The sequence below is a fragment of the Lynx canadensis genome, chromosome F1, assembly GCF_007474595.2.
Source record: "Lynx canadensis isolate LIC74 chromosome F1, mLynCan4.pri.v2, whole genome shotgun sequence".
Classification (NCBI taxonomy): Eukaryota; Metazoa; Chordata; class Mammalia; order Carnivora; family Felidae; genus Lynx; species Lynx canadensis.
This window is the reverse complement of record NC_044319.2, coordinates 59,228,999-59,249,138: the sequence shown is the minus strand read 5'-3', so window position 1 is coordinate 59,249,138 and position 20,140 is coordinate 59,228,999. Positions and strand designations below refer to the sequence as shown.

The 20,140-nt window shown below is 43.6% G+C and overlaps 1 protein-coding gene across 2 annotated transcripts; it reads right to left on the bottom strand.

Moving 5' to 3' along the window:
• Positions 1-9,289: 9,289 nt before the first annotated feature.
• Positions 9,290-19,798, bottom strand: FAM177B (family with sequence similarity 177 member B). 2 transcript variants are annotated; one of them, XM_030302591.2, is made up of 5 exons: positions 19,666-19,798; positions 13,622-13,974; positions 13,025-13,091; positions 10,444-10,541; positions 9,290-10,139 (listed from the first exon to the last, which is right to left on the bottom strand). In XM_030302591.2, exons 2-5 carry the CDS (start codon positions 13,793-13,795, stop codon positions 9,957-9,959), a joined length of 522 nt encoding a protein of 173 aa, XP_030158451.1. In that variant the 5' UTR covers positions 13,796-13,974; positions 19,666-19,798; the 3' UTR covers positions 9,290-9,956. The 2 variants fall into 2 exon arrangements, with proteins under 2 accessions (XP_030158451.1, XP_030158452.1); XM_030302592.2 differs by having other exon boundaries at positions 19,670-19,798.
• Between the last annotated feature and the right edge of the window lie 342 nt (positions 19,799-20,140).

Here is a 20,140-nt window from a genome sequence, read left to right as displayed (position 1 = left end):
GAGCTTTATGGTTATACATAGAAAAGATATTCCCATTTATAAAATAGTAAATAAGCACATTTTGAAGTTGAGGGAAGGTGTTTAGGAATCCTGGTTCTTGTTTGGCATTGAGTGAAACATGTCAGTTTTCTGCTGTGCAGGGTGCATTTTGGTGACAGAACATATAGTATAAGAACAAGGCCAGCCACTATTGTGGCTGTTGTTATGCAAATATTGTACAGATCTACTTAATCTGATCAACAAATCATTGTGTCATGCCACTTTTACCGAAGATGAGTCACAGTGTCCTCAAACACTCTAAAAATGAGATATTTCTGTTTCAGGAGTACAATCTTACCAATGATTTAGAAGGTCATTTCCTGCGGCGCCTGGGGTGGCTTAGTTTGTTGAGCGTTCTGACTCTTGATTTTGGCTTGGGTTATGATCCCAGGGTCCTGGGATTGAGTCCCATGTTGGGCTCCTCGATGAGCATGAAGCCTGCTTGGGATTCTCTCTCTCTCCCTCTCTCTCTCTCTACCCCTCCCCTGCTCATGCTCTCTCTCTCTCTCTCTCTCAAAAAAAAAAAAATAAATTTTTTTTTAAAAAGGTCATTTTTCTTCTCAGCTACTCAGAAGGACTGAAACCTCTCCTTGTTTACCAAACACAATCTATACTTGTGAAAAGATACCAGCCATGAGGAAATCAAAATAAAAGCATAGCCATCAGGATCCAGATGTCAGAATTAGAAGTCTAGGCATAGCTTCCATTGAAATGCCTAGAAAATTCCATATTGCATCATCTGTTCTAAAGCAAGGATAAGTAGGGCTGGCCTTGAGGAAACAAATAATAAGGAGAAGGCTTGGGAGATTGCAGAATAAGAAACAAAATTTTTTAAAAATGTGGTGTTCAAATTTTTAAAAATTGTGTGTGGTCAGAGGACTTAAGCCTGGCTACCTTGGATAAACTCCTCTGAAGACACTCCCACTTCACAAATCTACTAGAAGCTGAGATGTAGTTTGTCCATACCCATCAGGCTTCTGACTATTTCCATGGCACAGATAAAGGAATGGTTCTTAAGTCCAAAGTAGCTTTTTTTCTGAAGTTCAAGGACACTAGCAAACACTAACTTCAGAGTCAACCAGTAATGATATATTTATTAAATACTATGCACACAGGTAAGTTTACTACTCTAAAACTCTTTAAAGATATTTAAAACTAGACATCTAAATCACAGCTCTTGGACTCTTCTGATCCAATGGGGTAGATAAAAACATACTAAGGGGGTGCCTGGCTGGCTCAGTCAGTAGAATATGGGACTTTTGATCCAGGATAGTTGAATTCAAGCCCCACATTGGCCATAATATATATATATATATATATATATATATATATATATATATATGAAACCTTTTAATCCAGATATAAAATAGACACCTATTGGGGTTCCTGGGTTGCTCAGTTGGTTAAGCGCCCTACTCTTTAATTTCTGCTCAGGTTATGATCTCATGGTTTGTGAGATCCAGCCTCAGTCAGGCTCACCTTGACGTGCAGAGTGCTTGGGGTTCTCTCTCTCTCTCTGCCCCTTCCATGCTTGCACACACACTCTCTCTCTCTCAAATAAATAAATAAACTTAAAAAAAAATAGATGCATATTTAGGAGAAACTACGCAAAATTGTGAATATCTAGAACTGTGAGCATCTATTAAAGAAGACTTTGGTGTAAGAAAATCTATCTTGGGGTTTAGCTGAAGAAATTCAGATATTGAATGAGCAGAAAGGCTTACTCATAAACAATATCTGTAGTTATTATATTTTAATTTAATTAGTATTTATTATGGTCTCAATTTGCTTATGGAATGACTGCGATGTTATAAAAAATGATCTCTTACAGGAGTCATGGCCTTAGAGTGCTGAATAGAGAGCCCAAAACTTTAAAAGCAACCAAAATATTCTCAAGAGGTTAATGGATAGGGGCACCTAGGTGGCTCCGTTGGTCAGGTATCTGACTTTGATTTCGGCTGAGGTCATGATCTCACAGTTGGTGAGTTCAATCCCCCGGTGGCTCTGCCCTTGACAGCACAGAGCCTGCTTGGAATTGTTTCTCTCCCTCTCTTTCTGCCCCTCCCCCATGGTCTCTCTCTCTCTCTCTCTCTCTCTCTCAATACATATTAAAAAAAAAAAAAAAAAAAAAAAGAGGGAAAGCAAGAACGAAAAGGAAAGAAAGAAAAAGAAACGCTTATCCGAGGTGGGATCTCTCCAACTAGGAAGCTGTGCAGGTGGTCGCGGACCAGCCCGAGCTCCACGGCAAGGAGGGCCCTCCGGCCCCTCCCCGGAATGATGGGGCCAGTACTGCGCCTGCGCCAGCCGCGCACTCAGGGAGGCCCGCCGGAAACCTGGCAGGAGCAAGTGCCTGGAGAAGAGGGGTTACAAGAGCGGGCTGTCGCGGCCACAAAGCCTCTGCCTAATTCCAAGCCCTGACCTACACAGGGTACATAGTCCCCTGAAGGGAAAGCTGGGGGAGTCGGGACCGACCTGCCGGGTCGGGGCCTGGTGGACTGCTCGGTATCTTCACTGAGGGCCCCCGGGAGCCTGGATTACTGGTAAGTGCAGGACCCCAACAGGCAGCCAGTCCAAAAGGGCACTAACTGTCGCTAGTTTAAAGCAATGGCTTCAGAAAGACTCTTTGAGGGGGTGGGGGGGGGGTGCTTCCTCCGCCCTGCGTCCATGCGGGTGTTTCGGGAGCAAGTGGAGCTCCACAGGCCTAGAGGGCCCGGGTGGCCAATGGGGGCTGCGTAGTGCGCATGCGCGAGCCGGCGACTCAGGGTAGCTGGTGACCCGGCACAGGACAAGTGTCTGGGCCAGCAGGGGCACGGGACCAGGCTGTTGGGGGTCCAAGGCATCTGCCCGATTCCAAGGGTTCACCTACACAAATGTGCATATTCCCGCCGGAGGGAAGAGCTGGGGGGGATCTGGATGGCCCTGCCAGGTGAGGCGCATGATCGGGATACCCTCCACTCAGACCCCCCAGAGCCCTGATTGCTGGAGAACCCTGGGAACCAGTGGGCAGCCGGTCCAAATCTGGGCCGACTGTCGCCGGATTAAATCTGCCACCTCAGAAATATTTTCTGGTCTTGGGCTCCCTCCACCCTTCGGGTGGGCCTGAAGCTTGGGTCATTCTGGTGGTTGGAGTTCCTCTCGGAGCCGCTGGGGCCTGGAGAGCCCCATGCAGCCCAAGGTGGACGGATACGGTGCTGACTGCGCGTGCGCAGGCCACAAAGGTCACGGTAGCGGGGACTTGGAACAGAGCAGATGCAGGGATTAGTCAGGTCAAGGAGCAGGCTATTTGGGGGTGCCTGGCGTCTGCCTAATTCCAAGCCTCCTCCTACACAATATGCCTATTTCCCCTGACAGCAAACCTGGAGGACACCGGACTGCCTTGCCAGGGTGGGGCAAGCTGACCGGTGTCGTCTGATAGGAGACACCAGGGAGCACTGGTTGCTGGAGAGGCCCCTGCTCCTGGGGGGCTTGATTCGGGAGAGAGATTTGTGTTTGGTATTCCTGCACAGCTCTGGAGCAAGGGGTAACAAGGGCCATCCTGTGACCTGCTACTGGGCCAGGACCCGGCTCAGAAGGGGCAGAGTCACAGCCGTGGGCTCTTGGGAGAAGCATGGATCTGCCAGTGTCTAAGCTCTCACTACACAAAGTCTCCTGTTCCCTCTGAAGCCAGATAGGGAGATTGCTCTAAAGCCTTGTTTGGAGGGACTGAGCTGTCCAAGAACGAGACACATGGGAGCCCTTGTTTGTTGATAACTTTAGGCACCTATTAGCAACACTTTATTTTTTTTATTATTTTTTTTAAATTTTTTTTTTTAACGTTTATTTATTTTTGAGACAGAGAGAGACAGAGCATAAACAGGGGAGGGGCAGAGAGAGAGGGAGACACAGAATCAGAAGCAGGCTCCAGGCTCTGAGCCATCAGCCCAGAGCCTGACACGGGTCTCAAACTCACGGACTGCGAGATCATGACCTGAGCTGAAGTCGGATGCTTAACCGACTGAGCCACCCAGGCGCCCCATAGCAGCACTTTTAAAAGGGAATTGACTTTCGCTACCTTTGCAGCCTCAGTACTATATCATGTTGTGGTGGCATCCCAGGAGAACATCCAGGTGGTTAGACCAGCCATGGCACCAGAGGCTTGGAGGGCCTCGCTGCCCAAGGCCTGATGAAGGGGTGTGTGCCGTGTCTGTGTATGCTATGTGGTACATGGTGGCCAGAGATCTGGAACAGTCCAGCAGTTATCCTAAGCAACAGGATCAATGGCTCGGCTCTTGGGGGACCTAAGGCACCTGAATAATCCAAGCCTTAACCTAACCAGTGTGGCCATTGCCCCTGAAGGCAGATCTTGGGTGGGAACTTGCCAGCGGCAGGCCAGGCAGGGCTGGCTGGGGTTACCTCCTGTCAGAGACAGCTGGGAGCCCTGGTTGCCCAAGAGGCCTCTGCTCCTGGGGTCGTGGGTCAGGAGAGGGAGCTGTGCATGTGGATCCTGGCAGCTCTCTGAGCAAGGGGGTCCCCAGACAGTCTGTGACCTGGTAGCCACCAGGACCTAGTTCAGAGGAATGGGGGCACTAGGATTGGCTTTTGGGAGAAACTAGGCCTGTGAGAATTCCTCTGTTCCTCATTGGCTATTTGCTGGACACCATAGTTCTTTACAAAATGGACTTTTCCGTAGACTGCACGCCTGCATTCACAACATAGCCGCTAGCTCTCCTAGCGTAAGTGATTTAAGAAAGAGACCAAAGCAGAAGCCATAGTCTCTCTTATAATTTTCTCAGAAGTGTCACACCATCACTTCTGACAAATTCTATCGGTCACATAGACAACCCTGGTTCAATTTGGGAAGGGCTGCATGGGACAAGAGTACCAGGAGGCAAAGATTATTGAGACCACTTGAGAGACTGGCGGCGCAAAGCCTGGATGTCCTGATAATTTAGCTGTCTGGAACTTAAGGCCAAGAGGAGTACAGAGATTTTTGTCTCTTTGGTTGATAGCACCTAAAACAGTAACTGGTACATAGAAGGTGCCCAATCAATATTAAAAGGATGAATTGATATTAAGGGAAATGTGAACTTATCTTGCAGCCACCGCCTGGAGCTCTGGAAGCTGGTTTCCATTTGTTTTCATTAATATATTTAGCTCAAGATTTGATTGGTTTGCGATCACTGACCATAAGGGAAAGCAACCTCCATTCTTTCAGAGGAAAAGAAAAGTAGATTGAGAGTATAATATTTGCTGGCTAAAATTCACTCCTGCAAACATCACACTTTGGTTTGCCTAGTTCTCTAGAATCAGCACTGGGTGGATATCTTCCAGGCTACGTATGAGAAAAGTAAAAAAGAGTACATCATGGGGTCTATTTTGAAGCAACATAGCAAATAAAGCAGAGACAAGGTTTTACTGTGATCTGACACCTGAGACACAAATGACCAATGCTTCACTGGTAGGTAGGCTTCGCCACTTTCCCTGCCACATCATAACCTCAGATTTCCTTTATCTTGAATTTGAACTAACAGGGCCTATCAGATGAAACACTAGACTCAGTCCTTGGTGAGGATAAACCACTCAGACTCCACCCCACAATTCCATCAATATTAATAGTTATAATTGGTATTATGACTTAAGTACGTAATTAGAGCCATGTGCATTTCCTCAATTTTCACATTTATCCTTAGAACAGACATGGGGTGCATCTACCTTGTTTACTTTAATCCTCTTCTGAGATCCATGATCACCCAGAAATAGGTCCTGTATTCATGTCACTGCTACATGACTCCACTTCCCTGGTCACAACTGATTGGAGGAAGGGATGGTCAGCTCAGCGAAAAAGGGCTAATCAGATTCTATGTCCTGTGTGTTTGGAATTGGGACCGAGGGGCAGTCACTTGAACACGCGAGTTATAAAATGTTACGGATTTGACACCAAAAGCAAAACAACAAAAGCAAAAATAAACAAGTGGGACTACATCAAATTGAAAAGCTTCTGCACAGCAAAGGAAACCATCAACAGAATGAAAAGACAACCTAGTGAAAGGGAGAAAATATTTGCAAATCATAAATCTGATAAAGGGCTAATGCCCAAAATACATAAAGAACTCATACAACTCAATAGCAAAAGATAAAAACTAAAAACAATTTTTTTTTAATTTTTTTTTTTTAACGTTTATTTATTTTTGAGACAGAGAGAGACAGAGCATGAACAGGGGAGGGGCAGAGAGAGAGGGAGACATAGAATCCGAAACAGGCTCCAGGCTCTGAGCTGTCAGCACAGAGCCCGACGTGGGACTCGAACTCACGGACCGTGAGATCATGACCTGAGCTGAAGTTGGACGCTTAACCAACCAAGCCACCCAGGCGCCCCTAAAAACAATTTTTTAATCCGATTAAAAAAATGGGAAGAACATCTTGTGTATAGACATTTTTTCAAAGAAGACATACAGATGACCAGCAGATATATGAAAATGTGCTCAACATCCCTAGTCATCAGGAAAATGTGAATCACAACCCCAAGGAGGTATTCCTTCACATCTGTTAGAGTGGCTATCATCAAGAAGACAAGAAAAAGCAAGTGTGGGTGAGGATGTGGAGAAAAGGAAACATGTATGCATTCTTGGTGGCAATGTATATTGGTGCAGCTACTATGGAAAACAGTATGGAGGTTCCTCAAAAAATTAAAAGTAGAACTACCATGTGATCCAGCGATTCCATTTCTGAGCATTTTTTCAAAAAAAATGAAAACACTAACTCAAAAATATAAATGCACCATATTTATTGCAACACTGTTTGCAGTTACCAAAACAAGGAAGGAACCTAAGCAACTACCAGTGCATGAATGTTAAAGAAAATGTGTTGTCCATGCATGTGTGTGCACGCCCGAGCACACACACACACACACACACACACACACACAGTGAAATATTATGTAGCCATGAAAAGAAGGAAATCTTTCTGTTTGCAACAACATGGATGGACCTGGAGGACATTATTATGCTAAATCATATTACATCAGCTATTCTGACTTATGAAATAAGTCAGACAAAGAAAGACAAACACTGCATGATCTCACTTGTATGTGCAATCTGAAAACAAATCAACCAACCAACAAAAACAAACAGCAATAAAAATCCAAACTCCTAGATACAGTGAACCACCTCTGGTGGTTGCCAGAGGTGAGGGATGTTGGGTGGGTGAAAAGAGTGAAGGTGGTCAACAGGTACAAACTTCCAATTATAAAATAAATAAGGCATGATGACTTTAATTAAGAACATTGTATATTTGAAAGTTGCTGAGGGAGCAGATCTTGAAAGTTCTCATTACAAGAAAAAAAATCGGTAACTGTGTCGTGGGTGTTGACTAGACCGTGGTGATGATTGCACAATATATACCAAATTAATCATTAGGTTGTACACCTGCAACTAATACAACATTATAGGTCAATTATATCTCAATAAAAGTAAAGATTACAAAACAAAAGAGCTATGGAGTGATCTTTCTTTCTCATGTGTAGGAAAGATGAGAAATGGAGAGAGTAGTACTTAAGTGTGTGTTTACCAGATTTGTTCGAGACCTGCTGAAATTTATGTGCCCTTGGGGTCCATGAAATACCTTAATATCCTTCCAAAAAATATTTTTTTGTTGCATAAGCTAGTTCACATTGAATTTGCTTCCTGTATCAAATCTGTTTTACCCACAGGGACATCGGGAAACTGAATAACTTGCACAGGGCCATTGGGTTACAAAGAGGCAACAGAGCTGAGATTTAATCAACATCATATTGACTCTTGAGCCTATCATTTATCCCATACTGCCACTATTAGCAAGAGTTTCCCCTTCTCAGCTCACTTAGGAGGCTCACACTCCTTAGTGTTAATTGTGGCCATGTGACTCGCTTTGGTGGAAGAAACATAATCAGAAGTGACATGATTCATTCTTAGTGGAGAGATTGGTTGCCAGAGCTTCCCTATCCACTCCATTTCTGCTTCAGCAGCCCTGAAAGCATCACAGTATGGAGGATCCAGAAGATCAAAGATGCATCCACCACTTAGCCAACACACGGAGGACACTCTGGGAAGCCACCTCAACTGACAGTGGACTTCTTATGAGAACGAAATAAACTTGCGTTGTTTCAGGCCACTGAGATTTTAGAGTTGTCTGATTATGCAGCAAAACTTGTCTTATCATATATTCAACGGACTACACCTTACACCTTATTCTCCAGGCTTTCTCTTGATTTCATGTCAAATCAACTCCAACTTCCCCTTGTCTTAGAGCTTTTATTTCAGTTACATAGGACTGCATAACAAGCCACTCCAAAACTTAAAACAGTAATGATTTCTTACTTCTCATGATTCTGTGGGTTGACGGGGCTTAGCTGCAGGGTTCATCTACTTCACATGGGATAACAGAAGGTCACTTATGCGGCTGCATTTGGTGAGGAGCGTGGCCGGGACTGGAATGTGCGAGACAGACGTTCATCCTGGGGAACCTCTTTCCGTACGGCCTCTCACTATTCAGAAGTCTAGCCCAAGCCTCTTTACAATGTAGAGTTTCTAAGACCACATGTTCCCATTTGCAAGTGCTTAATCAGGCCTCTACTTGCATCACATTTGCTACTATCTCATTGGCTGAAACAAGTCACATGGCCAAGCCCAGAGTCAATGTAGATGGGACTGTACCAGGGTGTGAATTCCAGAAGTCATGGCTCTTTGGGGACTTTCAGTGTAACCATCTATAACAGCCATTAATTAAGCATTAACGTCGAGTCGTCGGTTTTAAAAGTGTTTCCACATTTATTATCTCATTTTGTTTAACAACAACCCTTGAGGAATAAATATATGCCACGCCTATTTTACAAAGAAAGGGACTAGGGCTCAGAAATCTGGACACCTAAAATCACACAACTAGTAAATGGGAGAATTAAGACTTGACCTCAGGTCTTATTACTGCAAGTGCTGTGTTTTCTGTCATCTCACAGCTACCTCTGGCTAGCACGACCAGTGATATCTAGCTATGATTTCCATGTTTGATCTTCCCAGGTTTTTATTTTATTTTTTTTATTTTTTTTAATTTTTTTTAATGTTTATTTATTTTTGAGACAGAGTGAGAGCATGAGCAGGGGAGGGGCAGAGAGAGAGGGAGACACAGAATCCGAAGCAGGCTCCAGGCTCTGAGCTGTCAGCACAGAGCCCAACGCGGGGCTTGAACTCACGAACTGTGAGATCATGACCTGAGCCGAAGTCGGACGTTTAACCGACTGAGCCACCCAGGTGCCCCTGATCTTTCCAGGTTTTTAAATTTTGCTGGCAAATAAACAGGCTCATCCATTTTTCCAAATACTTTTTCCAGAGTTTAGGTGGTTGTTGTTGTTGTTGTTGTTGTTGTTGTTGTTGTTGTTTAACTGTGTGGAGGGACATGTACCCAATTCTCAAAGACTTTGATGTATTGAAACAGAATTGCTAGCAATGTTTGCTTATTGTAAAGCAAGCCCCAATTAAGCCAGGGTGGTTACTGGGAAGCACCCACATTACACCAAACCTTGAAAGGGGACTTAGACTTCATAATGCCCAAAGTTTCTTCTGAGGAACAGAGATTCTTTTCTGCACCCTAGCCCCATGGTGAAGAGTTTTCAGCCCCACACTGCCAGATCCAATTCCTTAAGTCATTTACACTTCTGTGCAAATGTCAATACTAATAGATCACAACCAGGGAAGGGGGGTTTGGGGGGGGAGTTGAGTTGGAGGCTTATAAAATTGAGAAAGCATCCATAATTATTCTCATCACTGCTTTGCAATCACTGGATGCTAGAGAATAAATCACAAGGAGATGAAAATCAGGACTGGCTCAGAAGCACTACCTATGGCTGTTGCCATGGTCGTCAGTGGTGGTGGAACAGACATCCAGAGGAACCACAGTCCTGCTGCCCATTATGAGCTGCAATCAGCTGCCAGGCCCTCCCTGGGTGAGGCGCTCCGCCGAGGAACACCCTCCACCGTGTCCTGTTGTCTGGTTCCATACTCTTGGCCCCCAGCCTCCAGATGACACTTTTCATTAGGAACCTTGGTTGGCCGGGCCTTTGGCCCATTTCCTTCACTTTCCTTGTCACTTTCCTGGTATGGAGAGAAAGAAGGAAAACTTTACCTGTAAACCAAATACCTTTGAACTCCCCCTCTTACAGAGACACCCCTGAAAGAACCTTCTTTCTTTAAGCAATGTCAGGCTTCACGTTCAACAAACTTCTGCGACCCATCTCATGACACTCTAGCTTCACACAAGAAAGGCAAACACGAAGCATCATGGAGTGAAATTGTGCATGGCTACCAGGTGGGAAAATGCCTCCTACGGAGCTGAAGTGCAAGCAACCAACCTTCCCACGTCAGGGCTCTTGGTGTCTTCCATCAGGATGTCACATACCTTATTTTGTGTCCTATAGTACTCATTTAACACGTACTGATATTTGGGTTGAGTAAGACCAAAGAAGGTAGCAAATCTTCCACCAAGAAATTCACATGCTGAAAGAAAGAACAGGCACCTTGGTAAGCTGAACTGATGACTAAAACTTAGAGTCACTTGAAGTGAAGAGTTAAAACTTGCCTGCCGGTGATCCATTACCACACTTAACTTTAAGGCTGACAAAAGATTTCAATTGCTCTGGACTCTCAGAAAGTTCCAGGACTCACAAGGAATTGTTAAATCTTCTGTCTCCCCGTGGGATTACATCTAAACAATCCTTTCCGGATGGGTATGTCAGGAGAGATTTTCAAAATACCTACTTCCAGGTACAGCGTTGGTCCTAAGCAATCAGAATAGATGCTTTGGTTGTGAAAGTTGGGGGTCAAGGTTTAGCATTAACAGTGGTTTCCTGGCGGTGTCTCCTGGACACCTAGAAATGTTTTCCTTTAGAATTATAGGATTTCTGACACCCCACCCCCCACGACCCCACTTTCTGATCCCTAAGGCTTTTCCTCTTCTTGGGATGTTGCTCATATAGTACATCAAAATGGTGCTCTCCGTTTTTTAAAATGTGTTTTATCTTTTCAAAAATACTCTAGCCCCTTAATCTGTTTGTTTGCCACAGTGCCTGGTACATGTATATAAGAGGAGTTTCTAAAGTATTAGAATAAGTCTTAGGACGCTTTCCTGCTTATGACCTACTAGAATTTTACCTTGAAAACACTAGTTACGGTTTCATGTGGGTGTCAGCTCTATCCAAAGTTCCTGTGTAGAGACCAGGGTGCTGACTGCTAGCATTTGTATGCCTCCCCTGCAACCTGGAAGCCCCAAGCAGATGCACTTCAACGCTACAGTCCTGCTTGGAACCTTGAAGGCAGCATGCTTCCCCACATGTCCTGTCCCTACCATCCTAAGTCACAGCCCAACATGGAAATCACTACAGTCCCTGTTCTCCTTTACATTCTCATAAGGCTGTATTGAGTTTTGCTTCTTTTACCTGACCTAATCTCCTAGGGTGTTCTCCCTCCAAAATATTTCACCTCTTTAAACAATCTTGTCCCAACTAAACACATAGAGCTCTCTAGAAGACAGCATTTTTTCTGCCAGTGTACTATGGTCGAGGTAAGATGGGTATCTCACCTGGGTTCCCAAAGGAACTTACAAATCCCTAACCCTGAATCCTGATGTAAAAGCACTTGCTCCTCTGAGGCTCATACCATCTGACTAAATCACCCCATCGTTACTTTTTACTGTAGTTTAAAGACTTCCCTCCCCTCCCCTACCCCCAGTGACTGTTGTGGTCCCTAAGCTGACCTTAGCCATACTTTCATAGCACTCTCAAGTCATATATCAGCATTACTCATTACTAAGTCTTTTTTTCATCGGTGGTCCCTATGCTCCTTCTAGCCCGGCGGTTGTGACAACAAATTGTAATTAAAGGCATGTTTACTAGCCTATAATATCTATTGAATATGGAGTCCCTTGAAAGCAAAGCCTGTCATTTGTCTTTGTGTCCCAGGGACCCGCACAGTGCCAAACACACATTGGCATTCAATAAATGTTTACTTAATGAATGAATGAAGATCAATTCCTCAGAGCTATGGCTATACTTCGTATTTTCTTGAATTTTAATTTTTGTATTTTTTTAAAGTTGTTTCCTTCCTGCTGTACATACAAGAATATGCAAATTAGAAGGAAATGAGAAGGGGCGCCTGGGTGGCTCAGTCAGTTGGGCGTCCGACTTCAGCTCAGGTCATGATCTCACAGCTTGTGGGTTCGAGCCCCGTGTCACGCTCTGTGCTGACAGCTCAGAGCCTGGAGCCTGTTTCAGATTCTGTGTCCCTCTCTCGTTCTGCCCCTCACCCACTCATGCTCTCTCTCTCTCTCTCTCTTAAGAATAAATAAAACATTTAAAAAAATTTAGAAGGAAATGAGTAATTAGATGTTGCCAATTGTGTTTTAAAGAAAATTGGTGAAAGTGGAGCAAAATAAGATTCAGTGTTTCATCTGTTATAAATAGCTGCTTAGGCCATTCACTTTGTCCCTGAGAAGGGTCCATAAAGTCCTTGTTCATAACAGAGTCATTATGATGAGGGAACTTGGAACTGTGTCATATAAAAATAGTTTTAAAAAAACCTTGGAAGTTTATTCAGGTGAAGAGTCACCTTAGGGATGGGGGAGGCTATTGTCTTCGAATATTTGAAGCTCTGTCCTACGAAAGAGGAATCTAGACTTGTTTTATATGACCTTAAGAAAGACAACTAAGATCAATGGGAATAACTTTAAAAGAAGACAAAATATAAGGTAGAATTTACTAAAAAGAGTTGCAAAGAGATGGAAGGGTCTGCCTGAAGATGTGAGGTTCTACACCTTTGGGAATGTTCAAGCATAGATCAAGAAGGGACTAGGTTGTCCCTTATTCTGGATGCCAGGGAGTGGATTAAACTACTGGAAGGCCCAACGAACATTGAGGGCCTATAAGTCTACATCTTGTATTTAGGACTAAATAAATAAATAAATAAATAACCTTGGCAGTACTTACTAGAAAATGAGGTGCTTGCTATTTGCCCTGCCCAAAACCATAGGTATGACTGCCATGAGAGTTTAGACTGAAAAAAAGAAAGAAATCAAGTTAGAGTAATTAATAACAAGAGTAGTGATACAGGTGTTTCATGTAGAGATTTCAAAATGCTTTATAGTATATTACATTTTCTTTCTCACACATGAGAAATGTAAAGTTATCAAAACTATGAGTTGACTATAAACTCCAGGAAGTAAGACAAGGGGAACAAGGAGTTAGCTTAAAACTGTATTTTCGGGGTGCCTGGGTGGCGCAGTCGGTTAAGCGTCCGACTTCAGCCAGGTCACGATCTCGCGGTCTGGGAGTTCGAGCCCCGCGTCAGGCTCTGGGCTGATGGCTCAGAGCCTGGAGCCTGTTTCCAATTCTGTGCCTCCCTCTCTCTCTGCCCCTCCCCCGTTCATGCTCTGTCTCTCTCTGTCCCAAAAATAAATAAAACGTTGAAAAAAAAAAAACAAAAAAAACAAAAAACAAAAAAACTGTATTTTCTACAAACCTTGTTTGGCTTAATCTCTTATTCATTAAGCCCCCATGTTACTAATATTGACACTCTAAGCTTACAGGATCATGTGTTGAATTTGTTTTCTGTTCCTTTTTTTCTTCCTCTTCCTCCTCCTCGGTGCTGTATTCTTCCATGATGTCTCCATCAACAAAATGGATAATTCTTTTGGGAGTAGTTCTTTTGGAAGACCTACTTTTCTCTAATTCTGACTTCTGGAAACTGTCTTTTTCCATAAGGAAATAAAACAACTAGTGAATTTAAAACGGCACCTTCAGGCCAGTTGCCCAGGGCAGTGTTTATATAGCTGAGAGGTGTCTAGTTATTTTCAATGGAATGTAAAGCTAGAGAATTCAGATGTAACCGTAGCTGCGATCTTATCAATTCTTCAAATCCAAGGAAGGACTGTTCAGTTCTGTACCAAAATGGAAAAAAAAAAAATGTAATTAGTAGTAAAAATGTGGACTTTGAGTCTTCAAACAAAAATTTAAACAGTTCCCTTACCTCTTATTCATTACAAAACCAACAAATACTAGTAGAGAGAGGCCACTAAGGTGTGGAAGTTTCCCAATTATTTCAATAAAGAGCGAGAAGCAATGTAAGTAGTGATTAAGAGTGCAGGCTTTGCTCAGAGAATAAATTTGTCAAGTATATACCTGGTAAAGGACTTATTTTCAGAATATGTAAAGAGCAATTACAATTCAACAAGTAAAAGACAAGCAACTCAACTGAAATGTGGGCGAGGGATTTGAACAGATACTTTATCAAATAAGATTCACAGGTGCCAACTAAACTTAGGAAAAGACGCTCAATGTCATTAGTCATTAGGAAAATGCAAATTGAAACCATAATGAGATATCACCCTCACTAGAAGGCTAAAATTTAAAGGACTGAGGAATAAATGGAGCAGCTAGAACTCTCACGTTGCTGGTGGGGATGCAAAATTGTACAGCCACTTTGGAAAACAGTTTGGCAGCTTCTTAAAAGTTAAACAGGTTCTTACCATATAGTTTTGTTCTGGGACCCAATTCCAAGCTGGGGGGTGGGCAGAGATTTCCCCCACCAACAAGCAATTCTCAAATTGTCAGGACACCAGCTGGATGTCCTACAATTCAACTCGATTCTGACACTACCCACCCACCTCTTCCCTTACTTCAGAGGCCAATCACAAGCCCAGGTTGTTATTTGTACTTCTGACCTACTGGCTATAAATCAGAGGTTCCCACAGCCCCCACTTTGAGTTAGATTAATTTGCTAGAGCAGTTCATAGAACTCGGGAAGTCCTGTTTACTCACTAGATTATCAGTTTATCATAAAAGGATAGAATTTGGGGCGCCTGGGTGGCTGAATCGGTTAGGCGTCTGACTTCAGCTCAGGTTATGATCTCATGGCTGGTGATTTCGAGCCCCGCTTCAGGCTTTGTGCTGACAGCTCAGAGCCTGGAACCTGCTTCAGATTCTGTGTCTCCCTCTCTCTCTGCCCCTCCCCTGGTCTCTCCGTCTCAAAAATAAATAAACAACAACAGCAAAGGATATAACTTAGGAAGAGCCAGATGGAAGAGGTGCACAGGGCAGGGTATACGGAAAGGGCACAGTGCTTCTGTGTGTCCCCCGAGCACACCGCGCTCTCTGAAGTTCCACGTGTCCACCAACCTGGGAGCTCTCCTCCCACCCTGTTTTGTTTGTTTGTTTTGGAGCCTTCATCACTGAGGTCTGGCTGATTAAATCATTAGCTGTTGGGCACTGGTGATGAATTCAACCTCCAGCCCCTGGGGGATGTCAGGAAGTGGGAAGGAAATCACCTAATCACAGGGTTGGTTCTTGCAAGTCACCTCATTAACATGACAAAAGACACTTGGTCCTCTCAACAGTTAGGAAATTCCAAAGGTTTTAGAAGCCCTGGGCTAGAAATGGGAAGACCACATATATAGTTATTAAAAATCACAGTATCACACGTCTAGATGTTTACCCAAGAGGAATGAAAACATTTCCATCTAAAGATTTGTATGTGAATATTTATAGCAGCTTTATTTGTAAGAGCCCCAAACTGAAAACAATCAAAATGTCCACTAACGAATAAACCAAATGTGATACGTTTGTTCAATGAAATACTATTTAGTGATTAAAGTATTGGACACTTATATTTTTTATTTATTTATTTATTTTGAGAGAGAGAGAGAAAAGGGGAGGGGCAGAGAGAGAGGGAGACTGAGAATCCCAAGCAGGCTCTGCACTGTCAGTGCTGGGCTCGATGCAGGATTCCATCCCACGAACCATGAGACCATGACCTAGGCCGAAACCAAGAGTCAGTTGCTTAACCAACTGAGCCATCCAAGTGCCCCTTTGGACATTAATATTTGCAACACTATGAATGAATCCCCAAAACATCACGCTAAGTGAAAGAAGCCAGACACTGTATATTAAATGATTACATTTATATAACATTTTGGAAAAGGCAAAATTATAGTTGTAGAAAACAGATGAGTGTTTGCTGGGGAGGATGGGGGGAGAGATAACTAAAAAGGGACAAAAAGGAACTTTCTCGGGCAATAGAAATGTTCTAACAGATATCATGATTGTAGCAGCGGTTACTCAACTATACATTTGTCAAATCAAATTCTACGCTTAATGATGAACTTTTGGGGTGATGGGGGGGGTGGTCTGTGGGGTCTGGAGCCGATGGCCAAGAAATAATTCTTGAAGACGTCTCTGGTGCAAAAAGGTGATTTTATTAAAGTATGGGGACAGGACCCATGGGCAGGAAGAGCTGCACTGGGGTCGTGACGGGTAACTCATTATATACCCTCAGGTTGGGAGGGGGTCAGGGATAGATTAAATCTCTAAGGAATTTTGGAAGCAAGGTTTCCAGGACCTTCAGGGGCTAGCTGTTGCTAGGGAAACACCATTTATCACTGTTTAATAAAACTTTAGTCCTGAGACCCTTCAGATACATATCAGGGGCCATAAACTTGGAGCATGATTGCCAGGATATATCTTGGGGCAGTTGACATAAAGGAAGTAGACTTATGGGGGAGGTGTAAGCCAAGGTTCTCATTTGCAAAGTGTCATCCTTGAGGCCTCTGAGCTCCTAGAGGGAGGTCACTCTGCTGGTCTCAAGGATTTATCAATGGGCTGTAGGCAGTAAGGGAATTTCATTTCTCATTTGCCTTAGTTTCCCACATCACCATGGCAAGCAATTAAACCCCTTTCCTTTGTTCTTGGGTAGCCAGGCAGGTCAGAGGAATATCACACATATTCCAACGGGGGGTGGGGGTGGGGGGGCAGCCTGTATTTTGTCCTCAGCCTGCCTCTTGCTCCCCCATCAGTTAACACTGGTTAATATCTCAATAAATCTCACCAGTTTGGGAGCCAGCCTGCCTAGGTTTAATATCCCATTACTTACTATCTCTGGGCCTTGGTTTCCTTATCTCTAAAATAAGAATGATACAGTTTGAGCATATCTTTGAATATAGTACCAACCTTATAAAATGAGAATTAAACGAGGAAAGACACAGCAAGAACTAATTAGAACAATTCTTAGCAAATATCAAGTGTCTAATAAAAGCTAGGTATTATTAAGTACCTATCACTTCCGTAACAGTGTACATGTTCTAATGTGGTAAGCACACTGTTGTCTTAATGAGTACTTAATATATTTGAAGATTATGTCAGCAAATGTGGCAGACTGAGTTGATGTGAAAGTCCTCTTCCTGTTCCAAATTCACAGAAATGCTGGATAAAATTAAACAAAATACTAAACCAAGCCGTGAGAAGAAAAGCTAGCAAAAACGAGTATCCGTGCCCAAGACTGGATACTCCCCTTGCATACTTTTGTCTTCCGTAATCTTGTCTGCCTCCTCCACCAACTGCCTGTGTAGCATCACTGGTAAAGGCCCCCTCCCCTGTTTCTTTGATCTCTCAATCCCCTACCATCCCAGCCATGAAAGGAGTCCCATGTCAAGGTTCGGGGCTCAGCCTTTGGAGGTGACTCCGCTGGGCCGGCACCGGTGTGCAATGAACAGCCTTTTCCGATTCCCGGAGTGCACATGGCTGGTCTCTTCCTGGGCACCGAGTATTTGCTGTAACAGCTGGACTGAGGATGTAAGAGAGGCAGAGAGACTGGAAGGAAGCCTAGGTATCAGCAAAAGAAGGAAAACTGAAAATCCTAGGGGTGAGCTAAAGCTGGGATGGTTCCTGAGGGTTTCAGAACTGGATACAGACCTTGGGGCTAAAGGTGTAACACTGGTGCAGAGAGGAGAGCCCAAATCACAGACCCTGCGAATATGAGGAGCCAACCGAAGTGAAATACCTGAGTAAAACTAAGATAAATAAATTACAATCTTAATCTGTAAATTATGGACTGGAAAAACGCCTACTGGCTTATCAAAGTAGAAAAACAATTTGTCATCTCCTGGCAACATGGGTAGAAACAGTCACTGAAAAATACTGGAACCCCAGGTCAGTACCAAATGCTGGGTGCGGCCAGATTCAGAGTGCTCAGGTGGGGTGAGGCCCGGCAGTGAAGCTTTGGGACCCACAGCTGCCGGAAGCAAGCACAAAGCCACCTGAGAGGGAAGCTTCAAGAAGATAAGGTACATGGGACCTGCACTAAAAACACCCCCTGCTGAGGATGCCATGGCAAAAACTTACAAATCCCAGGAAGAAACCAACCCTCCTGAGGACGTTACCAAGTTGTCACCCAAGAGTCGGGAGTAATAGAGCAACACAGAACTTTACAATGATTATGGTTAATATATTCAAAGAGATAAAGGAAGCAAGACATAATATCCCAAAGGAACAGGGTGATTTGAAAAAGAACGGAACAGAAATTCCAGAAACGAAATGTATAGTCAACACAGGATATGTTGGATGTAGATTGAACAATGAAGCAATCTCTCATAACCCAGCATAAAGAGATATGTTCTGTTAACATCAAGGAAAAGCTTTGAGATATGAAGAATGGATGAGAAAGTTCAATATGTGTTGAATGGGAGTTCAGAGGAGGTGAATGGAAAGGACAGGGGAGGTAATGTTTGAAGACACAATGGCTATGAACTTTCAATATTTGGGTTTTTTTTTTAAGTTTATTTATTTATTTTTGAGAGAGAGAAAGCACGAGTGGGGAAGGGGCAGAGAGAGAGCATCCCAAGCAGGCTCTGCACGGCTAGTGCTGGACATGGGCCTTGAACCCATGAACCATGAGATCATGACCTGAGCCGAAGTTAGGGGTCGGACTCAGCCAACTGAGCCACCCAGGCGCCCCTAAAAGTTACTGTAGAGACAAGCCTATGCAAAGAAGGACACTCAGACCCTCCCCTGGGCCCCTAAAAGCAGGAAATCTATGAGAAAGGTAGCCTCCCTGGACCAGGAGGTAAAGAGACATCCTTATCACCAGAGATGAGACGTTTAGAGCCAAGAAGGCTGTACAAACAATCCTTGTTACTTTTTACTAATTTGCTATCCCAGCCCAAAGTCTGTTTACAATTCCTCACTAATTGAAACTCCAATTAGTTAACATTTCTCTGTCTTGTCAATTCCTCACGGATTTATTGTCTCTCTGTCTAAAAGGTGTAAAAACTGCCTGCCTTGGTCATTTCTTTCGGTCTCAATTTCATTATTGGGCCTCTGTGTACATGTAATAAAACTTTTTTTTTTCTCCTGCTAATCAGTCTCATGTAAATTTAATTCTTAGTCCAACTGGAAGGCCTTGAGCATAGAGAAGAATTTTTCATTCCCTTCAGGGGATGTGAATAAATCACCGAATCTTATTGGTACAACGCTGAGTTTATGTCGTTGTCAAAGGTTAGGGTTGCAAAAGACCTGTCAAGGGTTAAATTTGTCAGCAAAGTGATATGAGGACAGAGGACCCAGCATAGGGTCCTCTAAGGAGACTTGAGCAATGAATATACAGGGTTTTGCCCACTGACTTAGTGACAGTGTATCACTAAAGAACCTCAGCAAGAAATAGTTGTTACCATTTAGTTTCTGATACCAAAAAAGCAGCAAAAAGTAACTTAATTTGGTGTTTAAGACAGTGCTATGTGAAATAAAACACATCCTACAACAGTAATCAGAAGGAAATACAAACATTTTTGAAAGCAACTCACCTACATTTATTCCTCTGCTTTTTCCTTCATTGCTTTTATTCGTTATGTCTGGCTTTGAAGGTAGTACAAAATTCGGTGCCAGAAGTTGTTCGGTAGATGATAAATCAGAGAAGCTAGGCTGAGGCCAGACAGCCCTGGGATATGCCAACGTGGAAGCATTCTCTGTGTGCTGTTTACAGGGCGGAACGTGTTTGAGTTGTGGGAAGGTCAGTTATATTTACACATCCGGCAGTGAACGAACCCAGTGGGCACCAAACTTGTCTGCAGATTAGAATTCTCTAAGGGTCTTTTAAAAAATTCAAATGGCAGACCACACCCCGGACCACTGAAGTCACCATCTCTATGAGTGGGACATGGCATCAGGTGTTATCATTGTTGTTGCTGTTGTTTTGTAGTTTATTTATTTTTGAGAGAGACGCAGTACATGTGCACGCACCAACGGGGGAGGGGCTGAGACAGAGACAGAGAATCCCAA